This window comes from Pseudorasbora parva, chromosome 18 (genome assembly GCF_024679245.1).
Source record: "Pseudorasbora parva isolate DD20220531a chromosome 18, ASM2467924v1, whole genome shotgun sequence".
Lineage (NCBI taxonomy): Eukaryota > Metazoa > Chordata > Actinopteri > Cypriniformes > Gobionidae > Pseudorasbora > Pseudorasbora parva.
In genome coordinates, this window is record NC_090189.1 from 32,745,979 (window position 1) to 32,769,486 (window position 23,508).

The 23,508-nt window shown below is 42.5% G+C and overlaps 1 protein-coding gene across 9 annotated transcripts in view; it reads right to left on the reverse strand.

Moving 5' to 3' along the window:
• The window catches only part of dbn1 (drebrin 1), a 130,914-nt gene that overhangs the window by 23,040 nt on the left and 84,366 nt on the right, over positions 1-23,508 (reverse strand). For 5 of the 9 annotated variants that reach the window (XM_067423382.1, XM_067423389.1, XM_067423388.1 and 2 more), the window contains exons 3-7: positions 14,542-14,654; positions 12,828-12,917; positions 6,705-6,851; positions 4,507-4,584; positions 6-157 (exon numbers count right to left, since the gene is read on the reverse strand). In XM_067423382.1, coding sequence (XP_067279483.1) covers positions 6-157; positions 4,507-4,584; positions 6,705-6,851; positions 12,828-12,917; positions 14,542-14,654 — 580 coding nt within the window. The remainder of the gene's footprint in view (positions 1-5; positions 158-4,506; positions 4,585-6,704; positions 6,852-12,827; positions 12,918-14,541; positions 14,655-23,508) is intronic. The other 4 variants (XM_067423387.1, XM_067423386.1, XM_067423385.1 and 1 more) reach the window with 3 other exon arrangements.

Consider the following 23,508-nt stretch of genomic DNA (forward strand, 5'->3'; position numbering starts at 1 on the left):
CCTACCTGTGTTCCTCGATCTGCCGCTCCCTCTCGCGGTACCGCTTCTCTCGCTCCTCTTGCTCTTTTCTCTCCAGCTCCATCCTCTCGTCTTCAAAACGCTGTCGTTCCTCCGCAGCCTTCTTTCTTTCTTCCTCCTTTCTCAACTCCTCCTCCCGCTTTAAACAGGACATGTCGGTAAAATATCAGTGAAATGTATTTACATAACATTTATACTTCATTTACAATATTTGTCATTTCTATTTTTATCTATGTGGGAATATATTTCAGTGGACACAATGCTAGATCTCAGCATTTTAGAACACAATACTGAAAAGTGAATCAATGTATGTAAAGGATACAGGCCCCCATTTTTTTCAACTAGAAAAATATATACACCAATCAGGCATAACATTAAGAATATTATGACTGATGAAGTGACTGTTCATCATGGCACCTGTTAGGGGGCGGGATATATTAGGCCACAACTGAACGCTTTGTCCTCAAAGGTGATGTGTTAGAAGCAGGAAAAATGGGCAAGCGTAAGGATTTGAGCGAGTTTGGCAAGGGCCAAACTGTGATGGCTAGACGAGTCAGAGTATCTCCAAAGCTGCAGCTCTTGTGGGGTGTTCCCGGACTACAGTGGTCAGTATCTATCAAATGTGGTCCAACGAAGGAACAGTGGTGAACCAGCAATAAGGTCATTGATCAGAGGTGGACAAAGTACACAACTCTATTACTTGAGTAAAAGTACTACTGGTCAAATATTACTCCGTTACAAGTGAAAGTTGTAAAAACAGATTTTTACTCAAGTAAAAGTACAGAAGTATTTGTTTTCAAAAGTACTTCAAAGTACTTTAAAGTAAATTTCCTTTTTTATGCCAATGCATTATTTTATTATTGTTGTATAAATGCACACTGTCATCAGTGATGCTCCATCTGACGTACTAGCATACGACTAACTTAAACTAATTTAAATACTCGCATAAAAGTTACAAAGCTCTTTATAAAGCTGCTGTCACTTTAAGGCGAATGCACAAATCCAAAACACTGATACACATGATATTCTCCCAACTTTACTCTTCTCTTTCTCCCAGATGTTTATATTTTTAATATTTTATAAGACATGCACCAAGTGTATGCCAACTTAACTAATTTTTAACTAATTAAAAAAAAAAAACTGAAACATACTTTCAAAGTATGGCTTTGGGTGCACATACTTGTGCCTAAGAACCGTCTTCTTCCATTTTGCTATGAACTGATCAGTGTTCAAAAAAAGTTGGGAAAATGTATATGACCCTATAAGAGCGATTCCTGATAGACTGTCTGAAACAACAACAACAAAAAACCTTTTAAAGAAGGAAAAATTCATCCTACGACTTTCAGAGCTGCTACAGAAGTAAAAAGTAAGATATTTGTCTTTTTTTTAAATGTAGTGAAGTAAAAGTCAAAAGTTTCCAGAAAAAATAATACTCCAGTAAAGTACAGATACTCAAAAAGTGTACTTAAGTACAGTACTCAAGTAAATGTACTTAGTAACTGTCCACCTCTGTCATTGATGCACGTGAGGGGCGAAGGCTGGCCCGTGTGGTCAGGGTGCCCATGCTGAACAAAAAGCGTCAACAGTAGGCATCAGAACTGGACCATGGAGCAATGGAAGAAGGTGACCTGGTGTGATGAATCACCTTTTCTTTTACATCACTTTTACCTGGAGAACACATGGCACCAGGATGCACTATGGGAATGTTTTGGGCAATGTTCTGCTGGGAAACCTTGGGTCCTGCCATCTATATGGATATTACTTTGACACGTACCACCTACCAAAGCATTGTTGCAGGCCATGTACACGCTTTAATGGAAACGGTATTTGTTGGTGGCTGTGGCCTCTTTCAGCGGCATAATGCGCTCTGCCACAAAGCAAAAATTGTTTGAGGAGTTTGAGGATCACAACAACGAGTTTGAAGTGTTGACCTGGCCTCCACATTCCCCTGATCTCAATCCAATCGAGCATCTGTTTACCCGGTTGCTTAGTAACGACAGTGAGCGGGAAGGCGGTGAAATGCATAGCATTGCTCCCGTCAGTTTTATATTTTTGTTTTTGAACCGTTGGTTTTGTTACCAGAGCTTCGGTACATAAATGGCACTTATTGCGTCTTTCTGCCGCGAATGCACTGCAAATGCTCTAAAGAACGCTGAAGACGAGCAGAGATGAGATCTACAGCTCTCTGCTTGCAGTATGTCAGTGACGCTCGTCAGGTGGATGAGTGAAACACACAAAACACACATTTGTATCAAACCATTCATCATTAATAGTGGTTCACTTCCGCGATTTAGTACGATTGCGTTCACATAAGCAACGAACCGTTCCAGAGTTCGCATGAACCCAAACCCAGATGTTTTTAAGCGGACTCGGGTGCGGTTCGCGGGTGGGCAGTCGAGTTCGGAAGACCACATTCACATCATCCAGAGTCCAGATGAACCAAATTCTGACGTCAATCGAACTCTGGTGCGTATAAATAATGTATAAATAATATATATATATAGGTCCTTCTCAAAAAATGTGCATTTGTGAAAAAAGTTCATTATTTTCCACAATGTAATGATAAAAATTAAACTTTCATATATTTTAGATTCATTGCACACCAACTGAAATATTTCAGGTCTTTTATTGTTTTAATACTGATGATTTTGGCATACAGCTCATGAAAACCCTCTCAAAAAATTAGCATATTTCATCCGACCAATAAAAGAAAAGTGTTTTTAATGTTCAGTTATGCACTCAATACTTGGTCGGGAATCCTTTTGCAGAAATGACTGCTTCAATGCGGCGTGGCATGGAGGCGATCAGCCTGTGGCACTGCTGAGGTGTTATGGAGGCCCAGGATGCTTCGATAGCGGCCTTAAGCTCATCCAGAGTGTTGGGTCTTGCGTCTCTCAACTTTCTCTTCACAATATCCCACAGATTCTATATGGGGTTCAGGTCAGGAGAGTTGGCAGGCCAATTGAGCACAGTAATACCATGGTTAGTCGTGCTGAAAAACCAAATCTCCATTAAGCTTTTCAGCAGATGGAAGCATGAAGGGCTCCAAAATCTCCTGATAGCTAGCTGCATTGACCCTGCCCTTGATAAAACACAGTGGACCAACACCAGCAGCTGACATGGCACCCCAGACCACCACTGACTGTGGGTACTTGACACTGGACTTCAGGCATTTTGGCATTTCCTTCTCCCCAGTCTTCCTCCAGACTCTGGCACCTTGATTTCTGAATGACATGCAAAATTTGCTTTCATCTGAAAAAAGTACTTTGGACCACTGAGCAACAGTCCAGTGCTGCTTCTCTGTAGCCCAAAGTGGCTTGACCTGGGGAATGCGGCACCTGTAACTCATTTCCTGCACACGCCTGTGCATAGTGGCTCTGGATGTTTCTACTCCAGACTCAGTCCACTGCTCCCGCAGGTCCCCCAAGGTCTGGAATCGGTCCTTCTCCACAATCTTCCTCAGGGTCCGGTCATCTCTTCTCATTGTGCAGCGTTTTTTGCCACACTTTTTCCTTCCCACAGACTTCCCACTGAGGTGCCTTGATACAGCCCTCTGGGAACAGCCTATTCGTTCAGAAATTTCTTTCTGTGTCTTACCCTCTCGCTTGAGGGTGTCAATGATGGCCTTCTGGACGGCAGTCAGGTCGGCAGTCTTACCCATGATTGCGGTATTGAGTAATGAACCAGGCTGGGAGTTTTTAAAAGCCTCAGGAATCTTTTGCAGGTGTTTAGAGTTAATAAGTTGATTCAGATGATTAGGTTAATAGCTTGTTTAGAGAACCTTTTCATGATAATTTTTATCATTACATTATGGAAAATAATGAACTTTTATCATATATGCTAATTTTTTGAGAAGGACCTGTTTATATAATCTAATACTGCAAATTAAATGAGTATTAATAACACTAATAATAATATTATTAATAATAATAATTTAAAATAGCAAAATTACAGTATGGTTGGAAAATTATGAACAACAAAATGGGAAACAACTACATATTTTTGTATATACTGTTTAAATATATAAAAAAATCAGGTTAGTGGGACAACTTTGTTGTCAGCTGCTTCAGTCATAATTTTCATAACATTTCAGATTGATATTTTTTCAGATAACTAATTTTACTTCTGTTTCACTAGATGATCATTAATTGAAATCTATACAAACACAAAAAAGAATGCAAAAAAAAGCCACCAAATAAAGGCATAGTAAAAAAAATCCCAAAACCCTCACAAAAAAAGAGAGAGAAATGTTTTCATAAAAATACACCCCTGGGACATAAAAGTGACCCTAGCAGTTATTCTAAGCTGCTAGTGACTGAAAGCCATCAAAGAATCTGACAGAACCACTTCCTCAGTGTTAAAACAAAGAGAATAGTCAGCTGAAGCATCACATTGTGCTTACACTGTTTACAAAGGTTCACACTGCCATTCTCAGAGCCTCAGATCAAGCATCTTAGCAGCAGAAACCCAAAGGAATCAAATTTCTACCTTGGCTTGTTCCCAGAATTCCTCTCGATTGATTTTCTTCATCTCGATCTCTGCATTTGTTTTCTGGTAGGTGGTGCCCTGTGGTCAGAAGGAAAGGAGAAGTGTGAGTACTGGCCGAGTGGCCATTTTATTTGGACAGCCAGCTGAGGACAAAGACGTGATCCAAGGAAGGCACTCTATGGGGATGGTTTGTTTCTTTTCCAAACATATAGTCAGCTAGAGAGCACATAGGTTGGGTTTTCAAGTTTAATGGGGATTAAACATGAGTATCTCCTAACCCTAACCCTAAACACACCCTCACAGAAAACTTTGTGAATTTTTATAATTTCAAGAAAAACATAATTTAGTTTGATTTATAAGACCCAAAAATATCCCCAAAAGACTAAAACATTATTACTTGTATTACTATCCGTGTGGAGAAATTTCACTGGCTTATATACTCACAAAATGCAAGCTGCATTTGTTTGATAAAAATACAATAAAAACAGTAACAATGTGAAATATTATTACAATTTAAAAGAACTGTGTTTTATTTAATTATTGTAATTTATTCCTGCTATGGCAAAGCAGAATTTTCAGCTTCATTTCTCTAGTCGTCAGTGTCACATGATCTTTCAGAAATCATCCTAATATGCTGATTCATGCACAATTGCCACCAATTAGTGCTTAGTTATTAATATATTATCATTCATGTTGAAAACAATTCAATGCATCCCTACTGAACAAATGTATTATCTTTTTTTTTTAATCTTACACCAAACTTTTGAATATTAGTGTATAATGGTCTCCACAAAAAAATAAACAGAACAACATTAGGGCCTTTCGGACCAGAGCTATTTTTTACATAGATCATAAAACTATTGGGGAACTATCTTGGGGAACCACCGCTAATTCCTAGAGCTAAGTTCACAGAACTACCTGGTGTGAAAGCCCCTTTAAGTAATAAGAAATGTTTCACCATTTCAGCATATTAGTATGATTTTGTGGTCACATGAGAAGTTGTGGCCTAAAGGTAAGAGAGTCGGACTTGTAACCTGAAGGTCGTGGGTTTAATAATCAATACAGGCAGGAAATGACTGAGGTGCCCTTGAGACACCTAACCCCTAATTGCTCCCCAGGCACCACAGTCAATGGCTGCCCACTGTTTCAGGTGTGTCTGTGTTCACTGTTGACATACACAGTGATTGCAGTGTGTATATGTGTGTGTGTGTGTGTGTGTGTGTGTATGTGTGCCCTTGTTTATATTACATTGTGGAGACCAAATGTCCCCATAAGGATAGTAAAACCTGAGATCACCTACATTGTGGAGACCAGCCAGCGGTCCCCACTTTTCAAAAGGCTTATAAATCATAGAGGATGAGTTTTTTTGTTGAAAAAGTAAAAATGCAGAATGTTTCCTGTGATGGGTAGGTTTAGGGGCACGGGCAGGGGTAGGGGCAGTGTAGGGGGATAGAAAATACGGTTTGTACGGTATAAAAACCATTACGCCCATGGAGAGTCCCCACAAAGATAGTGAAACAGACGTGTGTGTATGTGTGTGTGTGTGTGTGTGTGTGTGTGTGTGTGTGTGTGTGTGTGTGTGTGTGTGTGTGTGTGTGTGTGTGTGTGTGTGTTTTCACTACTCACTACTCCTAATGTGTGTGAAATAACTTGGATGGGTTAAAATGCAGAGGACAAATTCCGAATATGGCTTCCCATTTCTTATTTCTGAAGGATCAAAATTCAGCTTTGCCATCAAAGAAATAAGTTACATTTTAAAGTATATTAAAATGAGTTATTTATATTGTAATAATATTTGTCAATATCACTTCTTTACTGTTTTTTAGATCAAGTAAATGCAGTCTTGGAGAGCATAAGAGACTTTTGACTGGTAGTGCATACTTGGCACAGACGTCATTCAGATAAGTGAGCAAAACAGCAGGAAGGATCTAGGTTATTTTAAAGTGTGTGAATAAACTCACTGTTTCACGTGGTACATAAGCAATCATTGTTTCAGTTCCTCTGTATCAACAATAAGAGCACTTTCCTCTAAAAACAGCAACAAGGCTGTGCCCTAATGTCAGACATCACACTATTAGAGAGCCATTCACAGACAACTTGATTTGACCCCTTTCCAGTGTGCACGCAAACAAGACCCCCCACCTCACACACACACACACCCCGGCCCCCCTCTCATCCCTTAAGCACCAATCACGCACAACGTTTTCTGGGTTCTCCTCGTCTCTCATTCGCAGGCGGCTCAGCACTGGGCTGGCCACTGGAGCCGTCCCATTGGTCAGCCTCTGTCCGATGGCTGTGGGGTCGATGTCGTCTATGGTGCTAGCGTTCACGATGACGTCAACACCCTGGAGAGAGAAAAAGAACATCAGTAGTACTGCTGCACACACACTCACACACACACACGTCACCTGGCAACCAGCATCAACCGTGCATTTAAATGACGAGCACTCTTTTAAGCCTAATTGTCAGACAAAAGAAGAAAGTCACAAAAGCATCAGGCTGCATTGACAAACTTGACAGGTTTCCTAAAGACATTTTATAATTCTACTTTGTCATGTGACTTGCCACTCTTGATAAATAAAAGTATTGACTTATTGGGGAAAAAATTCATACTGACCCCAAACTTTTGAACAGTGCTGTATATTATTATTAACTCATCAATCACATAATTAAGGAAATAATTGGTTAAAAGTGAAAAAACATATGAAGGGATAACTATGAATGAGTATGAATGACTCATTGCCATGCAATTGGGCTTTTCCTGCGAGATGAAACAAGTGCTCAATGCGCTTCATTTGTCATTTGTGCCAGCATCACAGAATATTAAGCTCTTCCTCTAACCAAGCTTTTGTAAGAGTATCAGTTCATGTGTATTTCATAAATGGCTACAAGTATGCTGCCATCAATGTTTCAATAGCTCAAAAAGAGCAGCCAGTGAATTGACTGGCACTTTAGATCAATTCATTCCTGATAGCACCATCTCTCTTTCAACCCAAAAGCACAATCTCTGTTGCGGCCTTGGTTGTCTCGCTGATGTTTTATCGTGGAATTTCTCTACCTCAATACCTCTATTCTCTCTCTCTCCCTTTCTCGCCCACACACCCACGCTGAAGAGATTGAGAGGTTTGAAAAGCCAAGCGGCCCCCCATTCAAATGCCTCACACCGACAGACACCTCCAACACAATAGCCCTGAAGAGGAGCGAGTTAGTCATCTAGAAACATCTTCTGCTGCACATTACCAGCTGTTAGGTACATACACTCAGAAACACACACACATCCAACAAACCCACCAAGACTCTGCGGCCCACCCACATGACTTGGTGATTTACTCTTATCTACTGGAGCACAGGACTGAATTACAGCAGAGCTAAAGAGGCAGCTACTAAACAGAGTCATACAGAAAGCCTAAACAGCAACACAGGGGATGGTGGTATTGAATAGAACTGAAAAACATGTTAGTAAGAAATTCATGTATGATGAGTCAATGTTTGAAATGAACACTTCTGCAAAACACTAATTATATGTCAATGGGTAAATCTCACGGAAACACATTCTGGTCTCATTTCACTGAACAAAATAAAACAAAACGCAACTAAACAAAAATGTATTTAAAATAAATGTTATGTATATCCTAGAAATAAATGTACTGTTTTCTAATTAAAGTTCTTTCAGTGAAAACAATTAAACATTGTGTTTCTATGGATATACTGTACATATAAATGAATAAAACAAAATAAATCTAATTATTACATTTAATTTTTATTGTGTTTATTTAATGGAAGCATTGTGAAAATTATGATCTATATTATTTGTACTTTAATGTTTCCTAATTAAGGTCATTCCACTGATATTTTATTTGAGTCATTCCACTCAAATAAAATAAAAAATAAAACTTTTATTTGTATGCATATACTGAAATACAATAAAATGAAGAAAATAATAAATATTCTGTATAAATGTTCTTGTCCTTATTTAGTAAAACAACTATGTGAACAACATTTTAGCAGAAATGCTAAGATCAGGAGTTTTTTTGTGTTGACATGCTCCAACTTTACAATGGGGGATGACATACATAAGTGTGTTATGTGTTTGGGAGCTGAGCATGCTCGGCCCGACCTTGAAAAAGCTGACTGTCCTCTTTTTGAGGATTTCGTGATAGAGGAATCTCTGCTCCTGCCTGACTTTCTCCACAAGCAATCGGAGTCAGGCGTTTGCAGCTCACAGTTCGGGTCACTCGTCTGCCGAGGCGGCTCTGAAGCTTCGATCATGGGGATCGCAAATTAAGATGGCAGAGGTGGAACTTGAGACACATGTTGCTCTATCTCTTGTCCTCTCTACCGATTTTGAAAGCAACCTCATGGCTCGAATCCTGCGTTTGCCGAAGTGTGTGGATCTTGCAGTTTGCGGTGAGATCCGACAGGTGTCTCTTTTTCTCTCTCTGGCTGCGGAGAACAACTTGTCTGGCTAATTTACGGACTCTGTGAGGTCCCTGTCAGTGAGCTGTTTCAGGGCAACGAACAGAGCAATTCACCTTTCATATCTACAAGCCCTGACGCTACGGTGTTCAGTGGCCTGAGGGAAAACCCTCTCGGGGGAGAAGTGTGTCACACCACTATAAAATGGATGCTCACTCCTCCCTGATTCCCTCAAAGAACTGTCTTGCTATCCCGCCAGGTTCCATGTTTCAGGAAGAAGCAGTCTCCTGCAGGATTCTGCCAAGTAGGTTGTTAAGGCTGTCTGCCCCTCTAGAAAATAATGGGCATTTCCTTTTAGCTAGCCCCCCTTTTTATTACGTTCAGTTATTCTTGCAAGGGCACTGAACAGAGAACCCACCTTTCTATCTCAAGCCCTGATGCTATGGATTTCAGTGGCCTGAGTGCAAGTTCCCTCGGGGGAAAGTGGGTCACACCACAGTATTGGGTATCATAGTATATTCCTAGTTTAAGGAGCTGTTTTGTACAAAGGAAGAAGAAGTTTCTAGCGGGATCCCACCTGAACTTTGCTCAGCAACCCTGCCGGAGTGTAGCACCCGCCAACTGCATCAGGAAATGTAAGCTTGTTAGGGCAGTAGGCCAATCTAATCATGGGCATTTGTGTAGTGAATTACTTTGACTGGCTGATCCTAGGTTAGAGGAGTTGGCTCAGCATTGAGGTCGAGTTCGCGCTCCTATAAGGTGCATAGGTCTTAGGCTGAACCTCAAGAAAAGTATGTTATCTTCAAGTCAGAGAACCACTTTTCTAGGGGTAGCATGGGGTTCGACCCTGAAGTAGGCACGTTTATCTCCTGTATGTGTGGAATTAATCCTTGCTGTTATTGGTAGCATCAGGCTAGGCTAAGGCATTAACAATATTTGAGAAACAGTTTTAAAGACTAAATTGTAAAGGGGGGCAGTCTATATTCTGGGGCATGCAAATCTGTCTAGGCATGGGCTTAGGCCCGGAGAATTGCCATTCAATTCACAGGTGGTGGAGTCCATATGGCAGAGCTAGGGTCAAGAGGAAGTGGTCTTTTTCACCTCTGAGAAGTCGACCCATTGTACCCTTTAGTTCACCGTCGAACCTCCAGCTCTTTTGGGGCTGGATGCCATGGTATAGATGTGGCCGAGGCTTCCTCTGTACGCCTTTCCTCCGATAGCTCTGCTCCTGGAAGTTCTAGTGAAGTTTCGCCAAGACAGAGTCCACCTATTATTAGTGGCTCCATTTTGGTCAGCCTAAGTATGGTTCTAGGATCTGGTGTCTATCCTGAATGGCACTTCTTAAGAGATTCCCATCCGGAGAGACCTCCTGTCTCAACTTCAGTGGTCGATCTATCATAATCTATCCAGCCAGAGATCTGGAAACTTTGGGTCTGACCCTTGAGGGGCAACAGCTCATAGATTCCAGTCTCTCAATTGGAGTTGTTGGGAGTTCCAGAGCTCCTTCCTCCACAACACTTGAACCCAGCCCCCTGCTTGGTTGGTACAATGCTAGAGTTCCACCACAAGCACCTCTTTCAGCAGGGTTAGCCTGCTTGGTCCTGAAAGGTTTATCAGAAGTTCAGTCTGAACCCATAGAGCCTCAGAGTAGGCACTGATGTTTTAAGTGGCTCCTCTATCACATAATTTCTTTAGAAGAGCAGAAGATCTGCATGACCTTTCAGAATAGCCTCTGCCTGCTTGGATTCTGCACCAGATTACATTCAAAATGTGCTTGGTCAGTCCTTAAAGGGGACTAACTGTATTTATTGTGAGAATTTCTCCAAAAGGCTTACCGTTCCTTCCTGGCTCTCTTCTCTAGGGATGGGAGTCAGGCTTTGGGTTTGTGTTCTGTGCCTACTGAGGCAGCATGGCAGCTTTGATCATGGAGTTTGCAGGTGGAGTTGGAGATGGGTGCCCGCATTTCTTATGCCATATCCACTGACTCTGAGAATCTCTTTTTGGACTTAAAAGCTCGCTCTTGGAATTCTACTGATCCGAACGAAGAACCAATGCTGTCCGCATCTGGCTGATGCAATAATCATGCCTAATGCGGTTACAGCCTTCCACATCCTGTCGTACTTCAGGCCTTCTTCTTCCGCTGCATGAATCACTGGAGCAAGAAAGGCTTCTGCTATTCACATAGGATTTTCATCTACCGCTCAGGCCAGTGGCATAAATACACTAAACTGCTGGTTTGCTTAAAGGTTGCAGCAATGAATCTGCGTTCACCTAGCAACGCCTTTCACATTGGAGAACAGATGTGGCCTATGAGGCGTTACTTCGCCTTTAGGAGTCAGAGCGCACTCCACAAGGGGTGTAGCATCTTCCAAGGCACTATCCAAAATACCTAAGGGAGTCCCTTCCCAGGGGGAACACCCTGACATTGTGCACCAGATTTTCTTTGTGGCTCTCAGGGGGCGTCTTTACTTATCCCCCAGCCTTGGTGATTCAGGAGGTGGAAGTGTCTTACGGGCATGAATCCTCTCTTCAATTTGTTTGCGTGGTCCATGCCAGTTTGCTGCTTCAAGGCCTTGAATCCTATTAATAGGCAGGTATCTTCTTTGCTAGGCGGTCATCTTCCCTCAGTGTGCTGCAACTTTCCAACAGCATCAAGCCAAGCTAACTTTATTTATATAGTGCTTTTACAATAACGATTTTTTCAGTGTTAAACAGGAAAATATTTCACCAATATTGCAAATTTTATAGTCAAAATGTACAGTCTGTACAGTCAGCTATACAGTCGCTCTGGAGAAAACGGTAATGTCATCAGCTCATTTCAATTTATCATATAGTGACAATGCGGGCAGATCAGTGATATTATTGATACAGTTAATTTAGTAATTACTTTAATTTGGATATTAATTTGAAAACTTAGATCGAAATCAATACCATGATGCAGTGCCAGACTTTGGGCATGCCTATGTGGCTTCATCAGACAATTACAATCTGGAGATTCCGTCACATAGGTGCCCTTTTATGGTCTTATGTGCTACGCTACGTCACTTGACATAACATCAGCAAATTATGATTGGTGTGTTTTCACACGTGCTTTAGACACCAACCAGAAGTGTTCCTACAGTGGCAAGTTTATTACTCAGTGTTTCACTCCCTTCTCAGTGAACTTGATTACTTATGTAACCTGATACGATTTATTAATTAAAATAAATTCTAAAAAATGTTATGAAAATGTGCCATATTTCCTCACCAGTTCTCATTGTAGTGAATTAAGATGTTTTATTAAGATTAAGACATTTTTAATTTAATCTTCATTATTCTCAATTATGATTCCTATTTGATTCTTATTACTGTGACAAAGTAATAAAGATCATATTGTCTGGACATATTTTTTTATATAAAAATCTGCATGAACTTCACTGAAATGTAAATACCATGTAAATGTAAATGTTAAGACTTTTTTGCTTTATGGTAATGATAACTAGATTGCGTTGTGCATTACAGAAATAGGGTGGGGAAACATGCTTAATTATCACAAAAATAATGTTTAAAAAATAACAAAAATTAGGCAAATGATTCAATAACCAATATGTATAATATCTATTGTGCATTAAGTAAAATAAAATAAAAATTCTCTAAGCAAAATATTATTTACTTATTTCTTTTATTTGATTTTGTGGTGAACTAGACCCTTCACTGCTTTGTAAGCTTCACCCCAACATTAACAAAGAAAATTGTTTTGGTTCAGGCATATTTCCTTATTTTCAGACAAAAAATGACTGTGAAACCTAACAGCAAACACCCCTCACATGCTCAAAGGAAAAAATGATTTCAAAATGAGTGACAGTGGGTTCAGATGAAATGGATCATTACCTAATTTAAAAGGAAGTAAAAGATGTTTGTTTTACCTTTGGGAGACCCACCTGGAAAAAATCGGCTATGGTGGCTACATGGCTGGCGCAGGCACACTTCCTGGCATCGGGCACATCTTCACCAACCTGAACACACATTGTCATGTATGTGTTTATTCAGAGAATACAACTGGAGAGTGAATTTAAAAAGAAATAGTCTAGCACACTTCAGAGTACTGCCAATATATAATTGTCTCAGATTGCCCCATAAGTAGTTACAATCTCCCACTGCATTCATATAACCAAAAATTGATAATCACATCCTTGAACCTTAAATTGAGGTGAATACTGTGTTTCACTGCAACCATGAAGTGCGTTTCCAAGGCAACAATACATTTAAAGAGATACTGTTGCTTCAATAATTCAACTAACAACCGGGAGGCTTCTCTGATCAGCACCCTTTCAAAATAAAGAAGCTCACACAATTTAAAATAATTGCTGTGACATAAAGGGATAAGTACTAAGAATACAAAGTACAAAACATGCTTGCAATTAAACAAGCATATGAAAATAATGAAAGTATTTAAGTCTTTCATATGAGTTGTGTGCAATAGGCAGTACTTCGATTTTTATACATTATTTTTTTTGGACCAATATTCAAAATATTGGTTCAAACTTCAAATTGAATGATTTACACAACTCGTCAAAAGTTTGTGATAATTAAGAAACAAGTATTTTATGCTTTCTATTTGCAACATATTTTTATAGAATAAAAATGTTTTCTGTGATGGCAAAGCTAAAATTTAAGCATCATTACTCATTACATCTTCAGTGTCACATGATCCTTCAGAAATCATACCAATATGCTAATTTTGTGCTCAAATATTACTGGTGGAATTATTTTTGTGGAAACTGTGACACATATTTTCAGGATTCTTGATTGAAAATGTATTCAAAATAGAAATCCTCTGTAACATTATAAACTTTTAAACAATTTATTGCATCCCTGTTGCACAATTTTTTTTTTTTTTTTTTTTTTTTTTTTCACAAAAAAACAAACTTTGGAATGGTAGTGTACCACATTTTCCACAACCAGTATTAAGCAGCACAATAAATGTTTCTTCAGCAGCAAATCAGCATATTAGAGTGATTTCTGAAGGATCATGTGACCATGACAACTGGAGTAATGATGCTGAAAATGCAGCTTTGCATCACAGAAATAAGTTGCAGTTTAAAATATATACAAATTAAAAACAATAATTTTAAATTGTAATAATGTCACAATATTACTGTTTTTTCAGTGTATTTAAAAAAAAATACAGACTTGGTGAGCAGTGTGTTTAATGTAATAAAAGAAAAAAAGAAAAAATATTCTAAACTTTTGACTAGTGTATATCAATCAATTGGAGACCTAAACATATGACTGGAGCCTTATTTACTGAAAAACCGCCTTCAAGTCACTAACTGTCATACTGGTCTTCTAATCTAATTTAATCTTGGATCTTTAGCGAAGGAGTAATTTTATAACTACTAATTCAGGATTGTGGGGGCTAAATATATGGATTAGATTTGGGGTCTAGCTCCCACCACACTCACAAAATGATTTCCTGCTTTCGTAAGAATCTATGTATGATTAAAGGCCGCCACTGATGACGACTGACTGTGGTTATGTTAACTGATCTGTCATTGTCGACCTCTAGAGCTAAAGTGTTCTTGCTAACGGCTTGCAAAGTTTCAGTGTCACTGAATGCAGATTGTTGCATCATCTCACCCAGTTGATGAGGACGTAGCGTGGCAGAGCGGCGGTGGGCTCCTTCAGGCTGCAGAAACCGTACATGATCCGGGTGTTATCGAAGGTTACGGCGATCTCTGCCAGACCGCCATCTGTCAAACACAACAATCACAGAGTTTAGAAAGAAAAGTCTGTTTTTTTGCATCAGTTAGTGCTGTAGTAATTGCAATAATGATAACTGTAATTCTATTTTATGTCTTGTTTTTAGTAAAAATATATGGTCCATATTGGCCTGACCACACAGTAATAGAACATGCTTTATAATCTAACCTTCTAAATGTTGCATCTTTAGTCAAGTAGTCATTTCATAATTACTTTAGGAAATAGGATTGTGCGGCTTATGTGTGGGGTCTGGCCGCCACCACATCAGAAAAGGATTTTCTGCTTTTATAAGAATCATTTAGACACAGATTTTCTATATCAGTTAAAGGGGTACTTCAGCGCTGGGAAGATGAATCTGTATTTAAACTGGATCATTAATGAAGTAGAAATGTAAAATTATTTTTGAATTTGGTGCTTTCTAGACTGAGAAAAGACAGAGAATTTATTTTTGTCTCATGGTGATGAAAGACTACAATTCCCAGCACGGTCATTCGAATATACTCCAGGGTTTCTACTGATACAAAGCCATGTGCTAATCGCTGAAGAAACCCTTTAAGATAAATGTAAGACATAAGATATCATGTTTGTTTTCAGAGAATGAAATTAAGTACTTTTCCATTGGGATAAGAAAATACTTCTCTAAAAAAATAGTTAATGTCTTGCAGTTTGATTCTGAAATAAATTCCTCTTGTTTTAAGTATGTATATACAATACCAGTCAAAAGTGTAGAAATATTAAAGGGTTACTTCAGCGATTAGCATATGGCTTTGTATCAGTAGAAACCCTGGAGTATATTCAAATGATCGTGCTCCCCCCTCTTATATCCCCCTGAGAGGAGAGATTTATGCATTTTATTTCTGGAAAAATTCCTCTTGTTACGCAAATTGACAATATTTCCTTCACCTTAGGAATGTTTGCCCAGAGGCTAAAGACTACAGCCAGCAGAGGGAGCCATTTCCGCATGTTTTCAACTCGTGCATGGGGGATGGAGATCACACTTACAGCACAGCTCAGCTACAGGCATTAATTTAAACGGATGCTAAGCAATGTAAGTGTTTTAACTTCTCAAATTAATTTCTATGAAAGTTAAGCTTCCAAAGGCATGAACTGAAAACACGTTGTGAATGTATGCCACGAACGTGGTCGCGATTACCTCAGCTCTCATCACGAGAGCTCATCAGCTCATTTATGACTCACGCGGCAACTCGATCATTATATTGAACACACAGGTTCAGTATTTAATTTGAATTTCTGAACTCAGTCACTGTAATCCAGTAGCGGTGGCTTTGGGAATGGCCTCACAGGGCAGCGAAGCATTCTGGGAATTGTAGTCTTTCATCCCCATGAGACAAAAATACATTTTCTGTCTTTTCTCAGTCTACAAAGGACCAAATTCAAAAATAATTTCACATTTCTACTACATTAATGACCCAGTTTAAATACAGATTCATCTTCCCAGCGCTGAAGTACCCCTTTAAGTTTTATTCATGTTTTTGAAAGCAGTCTCTCAATGTCATCAAGGCTGCATTTATTTGATCAAAAAGTTCCAATACGATATTTAATAAAGGTGCACAATTAATAAACAGACAGGCAGTGCAACACACTAAATATAATATAGACCGAACAGAGAATGAATGAACAAAGGAGAACATGATGAGAATGAAGGTAGACTAAAAGTCCATGATAAAGAAACCAACAGAACATAATGGTGACATATCGCCCCCTTTGGCTTTGGAGGAAAACGTGATGGTGAATGGATGTGACGGCAGGACAACGAGAACCTGTACAACGAGAAGCTGTAGAGTGCTTGTTGGCGCAGACCCAGAGCTCTCCAGTGTTGAGGAGCCAAGGTGGTGTAGTGGCTAACGACATCTGGGGGATGACCGCAGGAGACGAGGATGATTGATGCATAGATCTCACCACATGGAGACCATAGATGGAATCAAGCGACGTCACTGGCGACCAAGGCAATGCCACGGCAACAGATGTCGAAGGTGGAGACAGAGGTGGAACTGAGGACAACGCCGAGGGGAAGTAGGGACTCGTTGCAGCCATTGGGGTAGAGGAACGGAGCGCAACAGAGCAGGTCCGTGCCAGACAACCTGGTCTCACATAATTCCGTGAAATGAACACGGACCCTTAACTCAAGTTGTAGGGGTAGTTTCACGGAATCGCTGTTCCATGATGGGTCATTGGAAGTGATGCCTATGTAAGTCAATGACAGGCAGCATCCGTGGTCCACACACGGATTCCCTGTTCCAACACCTTATTTGTCAGTTTGATTCAGTCAGCATCATTTTATTCACATTTATTTTCTTTTTATTCAGACACGCTTTGAACACGCAACCTAAACCCTTCCCTAAAACTACCCATTTGTGCATTATATTAAAAAAAAATGGATATAACAGGCAGATATGACTGCAGACACAATTTATTCAGAAAGCACAAATATTCCAAGAGCTCCGAGGCCAAACGACTGATTTGTGTAAAGAAAATCCTCAAAAGCGATCAGTAACGTCGAAGTCCATCCGCCGAAGTTAATTCATTTCAAATATTGCCGCCGGAAGAAACATCACGTCAGCTCTCGTGACCAATTGGGTCATTACGTCAGCTTTGATTGTAGGCTAACATGTCATAGGCTCTCGTGTGTTTGGTGACCAATTCATGGCAAAGAGTCATGTGTATTATTTGAATGAGAAATATGAATGAGTGCATGTTCTGTTCACAATGAGACGCGATCATTTCAAAGATTTAAACATTAATATCAACTCTGTTCTTCACATGAAGATATCGTATGACTTCAGAAGACTTGGAATGCAACAGTTAGAGTTAATACTTTTATCCTGTTTTTGGTCCATTTTTGCAATAAAAACCTGTACATTTATTTGCCTGTTATGTGTTTTATATTTTGTTGGGAGTGGGTTTAGTGTAGGAGTGGCGTTTGTTGCTCCAAAATATAAAAGTAGGCTGTAAATATTCATAAAACTATGTCTCCTTTTAAAAATGCAAAGAATAACGTGTGTTGGGAATCCGTGTGCAGACCATGGATGCTGCCTGTCATTGACTTACATAGGCATCACTTCCGTGGACCCATCACAGAATTTTTGCAGATTCCGTGAAACTACCACAGATTTTGAGTTAAGGGTCCGTGTTCATTTTACAGAATTATGTGAAATCTGATTCACTGATTCAACTACAATCATACTTATCCGCAAATTCTCTCCATGAAACATTTCAATCTGGTTTTAAAGCTCTACACAGAACTGAATCTGCTCTTTTAAGAGTGTCAAGTGATATTTTCAATGAAACTGACTCTGGGAAATCAATGGCCTTAGTCTTACTAGATTTGAGTTCTGCATGTGACTTAGTTGACCATGAGGTCCTGTTGCGACGTCTGGAGACATCTTTGGGTTTTCGAGGCGTTGTCTTGCAGTAGTTCCGCTCTTATCTGAACAATATATGTTTTAGTGTCCGTATTGGTCATCAATCCTCCACTAGTGTACCTCTGAACTGCGGAGTCCCACAGGGATCAATCCTCGGCCCCATATTGTTTATTCTGTATCTGTTACCGCTGGCTTCCATCTTTAATAAATATGATGTATCCTTCCATTTGTATGCTGACGATACTCAGATTTATTTTCCTTTAAAACATAATGATAAGAATGGTCTACAACCCTTGTTTGCCTGTTTAAGTGATCTTAAACTTTGGCTTTCAAGTAACTTTCTAAACCTTTTTCAAGTAACTTTCTAAACGAAAATAAAAACGAAATAATTATCTTTGGGCTTAAGGATAACTGTGTGTTTGATGCTGAGCGTGGTTCTCTCGCACCGTATGAAACAAATTGCGCAAGAAATCTGGGCTTTCTGTTTGACCACAACTTAAAATTTGAGAAGCAGATCAGTGCTGTTGTAAAGTCATGCTTTTTTCAGCTCCGCCAAATCTCTAAAGTGAAACCGTTTTTAACTAAGAGCAATCTTCAAATAGTGACTCACGCATTCGTAACATCACGACTAGACTACTGTAATTCACTTTACCTTGGTCTATCTCAGTCTTCTCTCTCTCGCCTACAATTAGTGCAAAATGCAGCAGCTAGACTCCTCACTGGGACACGGAAGTATGAGTCGATCACCCCTATTTTAATCAAACTTCATTGGCTACCTGTTAAATTCAGAATTGATTTTAAAATTTTACTTTTTGTGTATAAAGCTCTTAACAATTTGGCCCCTCAATACCTGACTGATCTGCTCTGTCCATACACTCCTTCTCGTACTTTGAGATCCAGCGATCACTGTCTTCTCATCGTACCTAGATCCAGGCTTAAAAAACGAGGTGACCGTGCTTTTGCGACTGCAGGCCCAAAACTTTGGAACAGTCTGCCTCTCTATTTCAGACTGGCTCCTTCAGTTTCCATCTTTAAATCTTCTTTAAAGACTTTTTTGTTTTCTCTTGCTTTTGATGCTCATTGCCTCTGATATGATTACTGCTTTTTATTTTTATTTTTGTTTTATTTTTTCAGTTGTTTCTTTTGTCCTGTACTGCTCTGCATTTTATTCTCTGCTATGTACAGCACTTTGGTCAGCCTTGGTTGTTTTTAAATGTGCTTTATAAATAAATATTATATTGTAAATATTGTAAATCAGGTTGGTGGCAGAAGCTGTGTAATGACAAACAAAGGGGGAGCCGGTAGGACGAGGGTCTCCAGTGGAGCCGAAGGTGGGAGGAGCCAAGACAGAGCCGACAGGCCGAAATGGAGCGAAGAGATCCGAGGCTCGACGTTATAGCAGGGCTTCCACGGAAACGGCGTAGGGCTGCATACATCCGGCAATGGCGAGGCTGGAGGACTGGCTGAACTTTGCAATGATGGTGACAACAGAAGATATGACAGACTCTGTAAATATAACAGTCCCTTCAGGTTGACGAAAGAAAATCATAGTCCATGGTGCAGTCTAGAAACTGTGATGAAAGTACCGAGTGGGACAGGGTGGGAATTTCTATTTCCTTGCTGAAGTCTATTAGCCAGTCCTCATTGTCCCTTCCCTCGTCCCTCACCCGCTGCTGTCGTGGGCTCGCACCGCTGGACTCTAGCATTGGAGCTCTACTTCCGGGGTGAGGGGCGGCTCTGTCCTCTTTCTCTCGGGCTCTGGCTGACGCCTCACGGCAGGTGGGAACTCTCCATCTGCGGGGGGATCACACAAGTCCCCCGCGGTCTAACGCTGTGTTTCGGGCTCTGGGTCTGGCTTTGTCCTGATCAGGGGCGGACGCTCTCCAGACAGCGGATGATGGTTTATTTCTAGTTCAGATTGGTGGTGTCTGGGAGGTCAACAGGAGGGTGACAGTTTGCCCCAATCCAGAACAATGACTTCAGACTCTCAATGTCATGGGGACTTGGTGATGACAAGACAGAAAAAAAAACTTCCAGTAAAAGACACAAAAATGCTCTCGAGCATAATCCATGGTTCATGGTTCGGTCTTCTGTCACGGGTGGTTACAGAAAGGCAGACGAAGATGAGGATTAAGTTCCAATAAGATATTTAATAAAGGTACACAAAATGAATAAGCAGGCAGTGCAACACACACTAAATGTAACATAGATCAAACAGAGAATGAATATGAGGGACTCATATACTTATATAGCAAACACAAACGAGGATAATTAAAAGAACACCGCTGACATTAATTAACTAATAATGAGGAGCGGGAAAACTGAACAAAGGAGAACATGATGAGAATATTATGGTGACAGTTATACTGTGAAATATTATTTCAATTTGAATAAAGTTGTAATATATTTTAAAATATTTTATTTTTCCTGTGATGGCATAGCTGAATGTTCTAGATCATTACTCAAGTCTTCAGCTTCACATGATCCTTTAGAAAGCATTCTAACATCCTGACCTAGTGCTAAAGAAACATTTCTTCTTATTATTTATGTTAAATAGAATTGTGCTGCTTAATATTTTTGTGGTAACTGTGGTTCCCTTTCGTTCAGTCACTCCGACGTAACGTCAGTGACTGACGAATGGGGGTTTCGCCTAGAAGCCAATCATCTTCGAGATCTTAGAAAGCGCCCAATGGCAGTGCCAATGCCATGGGCATGCGAAATTTGCATGCGTAACTCCGCCTACCCACCTGGGTATATAAGGAAGTAGCTGGCATGAATCGCATTATGTTTCTGCTTCGGAGCCAAGAGCATCTCTTCACTCCGGCAAGCCTGAATTCTGAAGTCCTCTCTTCAGTCTTCGAGACGAGCGGTTCTCCAGGGTGTTGGTGTAACGGCGCGTTCCAGCGATCTCACATTGCCTGCCTGCTGATCTGTGCAGTGATCTGCAACAGCTGTGTGTGTTTTCCCTGGGCGCTTCGGCACTCTGCAGAGCTTCCTCTCACAAAAAGAGCTTGCGTGTGGCACGTCTTTTTCAAGACGGGTTGCCCGCGCACTTCCGGGTGCGGTCGATATCTGTTGCTGTCTTTGGTACGCATTCACTGCTCGACGTGTTTGGGCCCAGCACGTTCGGACAGTGTTTGTGGATGTGCTGTGTTCCCTCTGTGGGAACATGACCATCGCGATGTTGTGGTCGAGACTCAATGATCTCTGTAAAGAGAGAGAGTCCCCTCTGCCACACCCCGATCTACCATCTCCGAGAGAGGTGGTACTTTGGCTGGTGGCCAGGGTGACCTGAGGGCGGTGCTGTGGTATTAAGAACCCCGACGATCATTCCTCGGGCCACTCCCGCCCTCTTGCACATCGCTTCCAGTGAGTGTTGGACTGAAGCAGCGGGACCGTCTGCTGACGCCCCGTTCGTTTCGTTCATACTCCAGATAGCGGCGAGAGGTCGATTGCCGCATCTCAAGGTGGGCTAGAGTCCTTTGGGGATGACGATTCGGCTATGCTCCGCCTCCGGGTGTGGTAGCACTGTAGAATCTGACCTAGAGTTGACAGCCATGTTATCTCGGGCAGCCGCGAGCCTCGGGCTGGTGTGAATCTCCACCCTGTCACGAGTGCTCGCGGTTGGGCGATTGGTTTTTGGAGGTGGCACCCGACAGCTGCGGGCCCCGCCCCCAATGCCATTTCGCTCCCGAGATGCATGAGGAGTGCACGCGGTCCGGGAGATCTCCGGGTCTTCCCGCGACCGTTTGGTGGTCTCCTCCGCCTTCTCTGCCCTCGAGGGGTCGCGGCCTAAGGGTACACTGGGGTCCCTCCCCCTCAGTCAGGTGCTCTGTTGCGCACTACGGTGTCCACTGAGTGCTTTGACTTGAAGCGGTGAGGCTATCCTAAGCGCCCTCCCAAGCCTGCTGGCTCGTCTACTTCGGTGGCGTAGTCCAGCAGTGCTATGGGGTAAGCTGCCGCCCCGATGCGTATGCACGAGGACAGAGCTGATCCAGGGCTTACGAGCCCCCTCGCAGAGCAGACCCCAGTGGAACGCGAGTCCTTACCTGGTCTCCTCTGTCAGGGCGCAGACGTTACCAGTGCCTCGACACCGGGCCGCTTTGCCACCCGAGTCCGGGCCGGTAACACTGCCTCGAGAAAGGCGTGCCGCCACCGATCCCGCCCAGCGCGGCATAGGTGACCACACGCCCCCTGGGTCAGGAGATGTCCACAGCTGTGGTCCGGGAAAGACAACTGGCCTTACTTGGTCGATGTGGGACGGCTGAGTGAGCCCGCCTCCTCAGCTCGCCCATATCCCAGGCCGGCCTTATCGGCGGCACGGTCAGGGACTGCGCCCAACAGTTCTTGGCTGTCCCCAGAGGCAGACTGAGGCCATCTGCCCCGGCGGCCCGCTGCTGCACCTAAGCGCCGCCGGCACAGTTGCCTCAGCCTCCTCGCCGCTAGGACGACTTCCTGCGACCCCCTCCCGCGTGGCCACAGCAGCAGCCTTCACCCTGGCCACGCCACAGGGCGCGCTGCAGGAAGCCGTACCAGTCTGCGCCAGCCCCGCAGCCTGCTGAAAATAAGGCCAGCGGCGCTCCGGATGCGGACAGCTCTGGGATGGGCAGTTCTTTCATGGGACGGTGGCAGGTCCGCCCCTTCTCCCGGTGGAGGGCCGGGGGAGAATCCTTTGTCCAGCTGCTGGCCCACGGGTCAGCAGCAAGCTTTGCAGGAAAGAACTGATTAACCCATCCCTGAGCACCCAGAGACCGGTGACGGCAGTGTGCGCCGCCCCCGGGCCACGCCGCTCTCGTCCCTCTCTGTCGCCAGCCCCCTCTCAGAGCAGACCCCAGTGGAACGCCCTTCCCTGGACCCCGGAGTCCTTCCCTGGTCTCCTCTGTCAGGGCGCAGCTGTTACCGCCGCCCCGACACCGGGCCGCTACGCCACCCGAGTCCGGGCCGGTAACGCTGCCTCGCTGCCCCACCGAGGGTACGCCGGTGCTCCGCGTGACCCCGTTGGTACACTCCCTGGGAGCGTGGCTACAGCTGCCGGGACTGTCCCGCTGGGTCGCACGGACCATCCGGCTCGGCTACGCGATTCAGTTCGCGCGAGCTCCTCCCCGCTTCCGGGGTGTCCGGTACACCATGGTGGGGTCCAATGCCCCAGTCATGCGTGCGGAGATCGCGACCCTACTGGCGAAGGGTGCGGTCGAGCTCGTCCCTCCAGCCGAGATGAAGTCCGGCTTCTACAGCCCTTACTTCATTGTACCGAAGAAATCCGGTGGGTTACGACCGATCCGGGACCTTCGCGTCCTGAACCGATCCCTGTACAGGCTTCCGTTCAGGATGTTGACTGCGAAATGCCTTTTCGAATGCGTTCGTCCATGCGATTGGTTTGCAGCGATCGACCTGAAGGACGCGTACTTCCATGTGTCCATCCTTCCGCGACACAGACCGTTCCTACGGTTTGCGTTTGAAG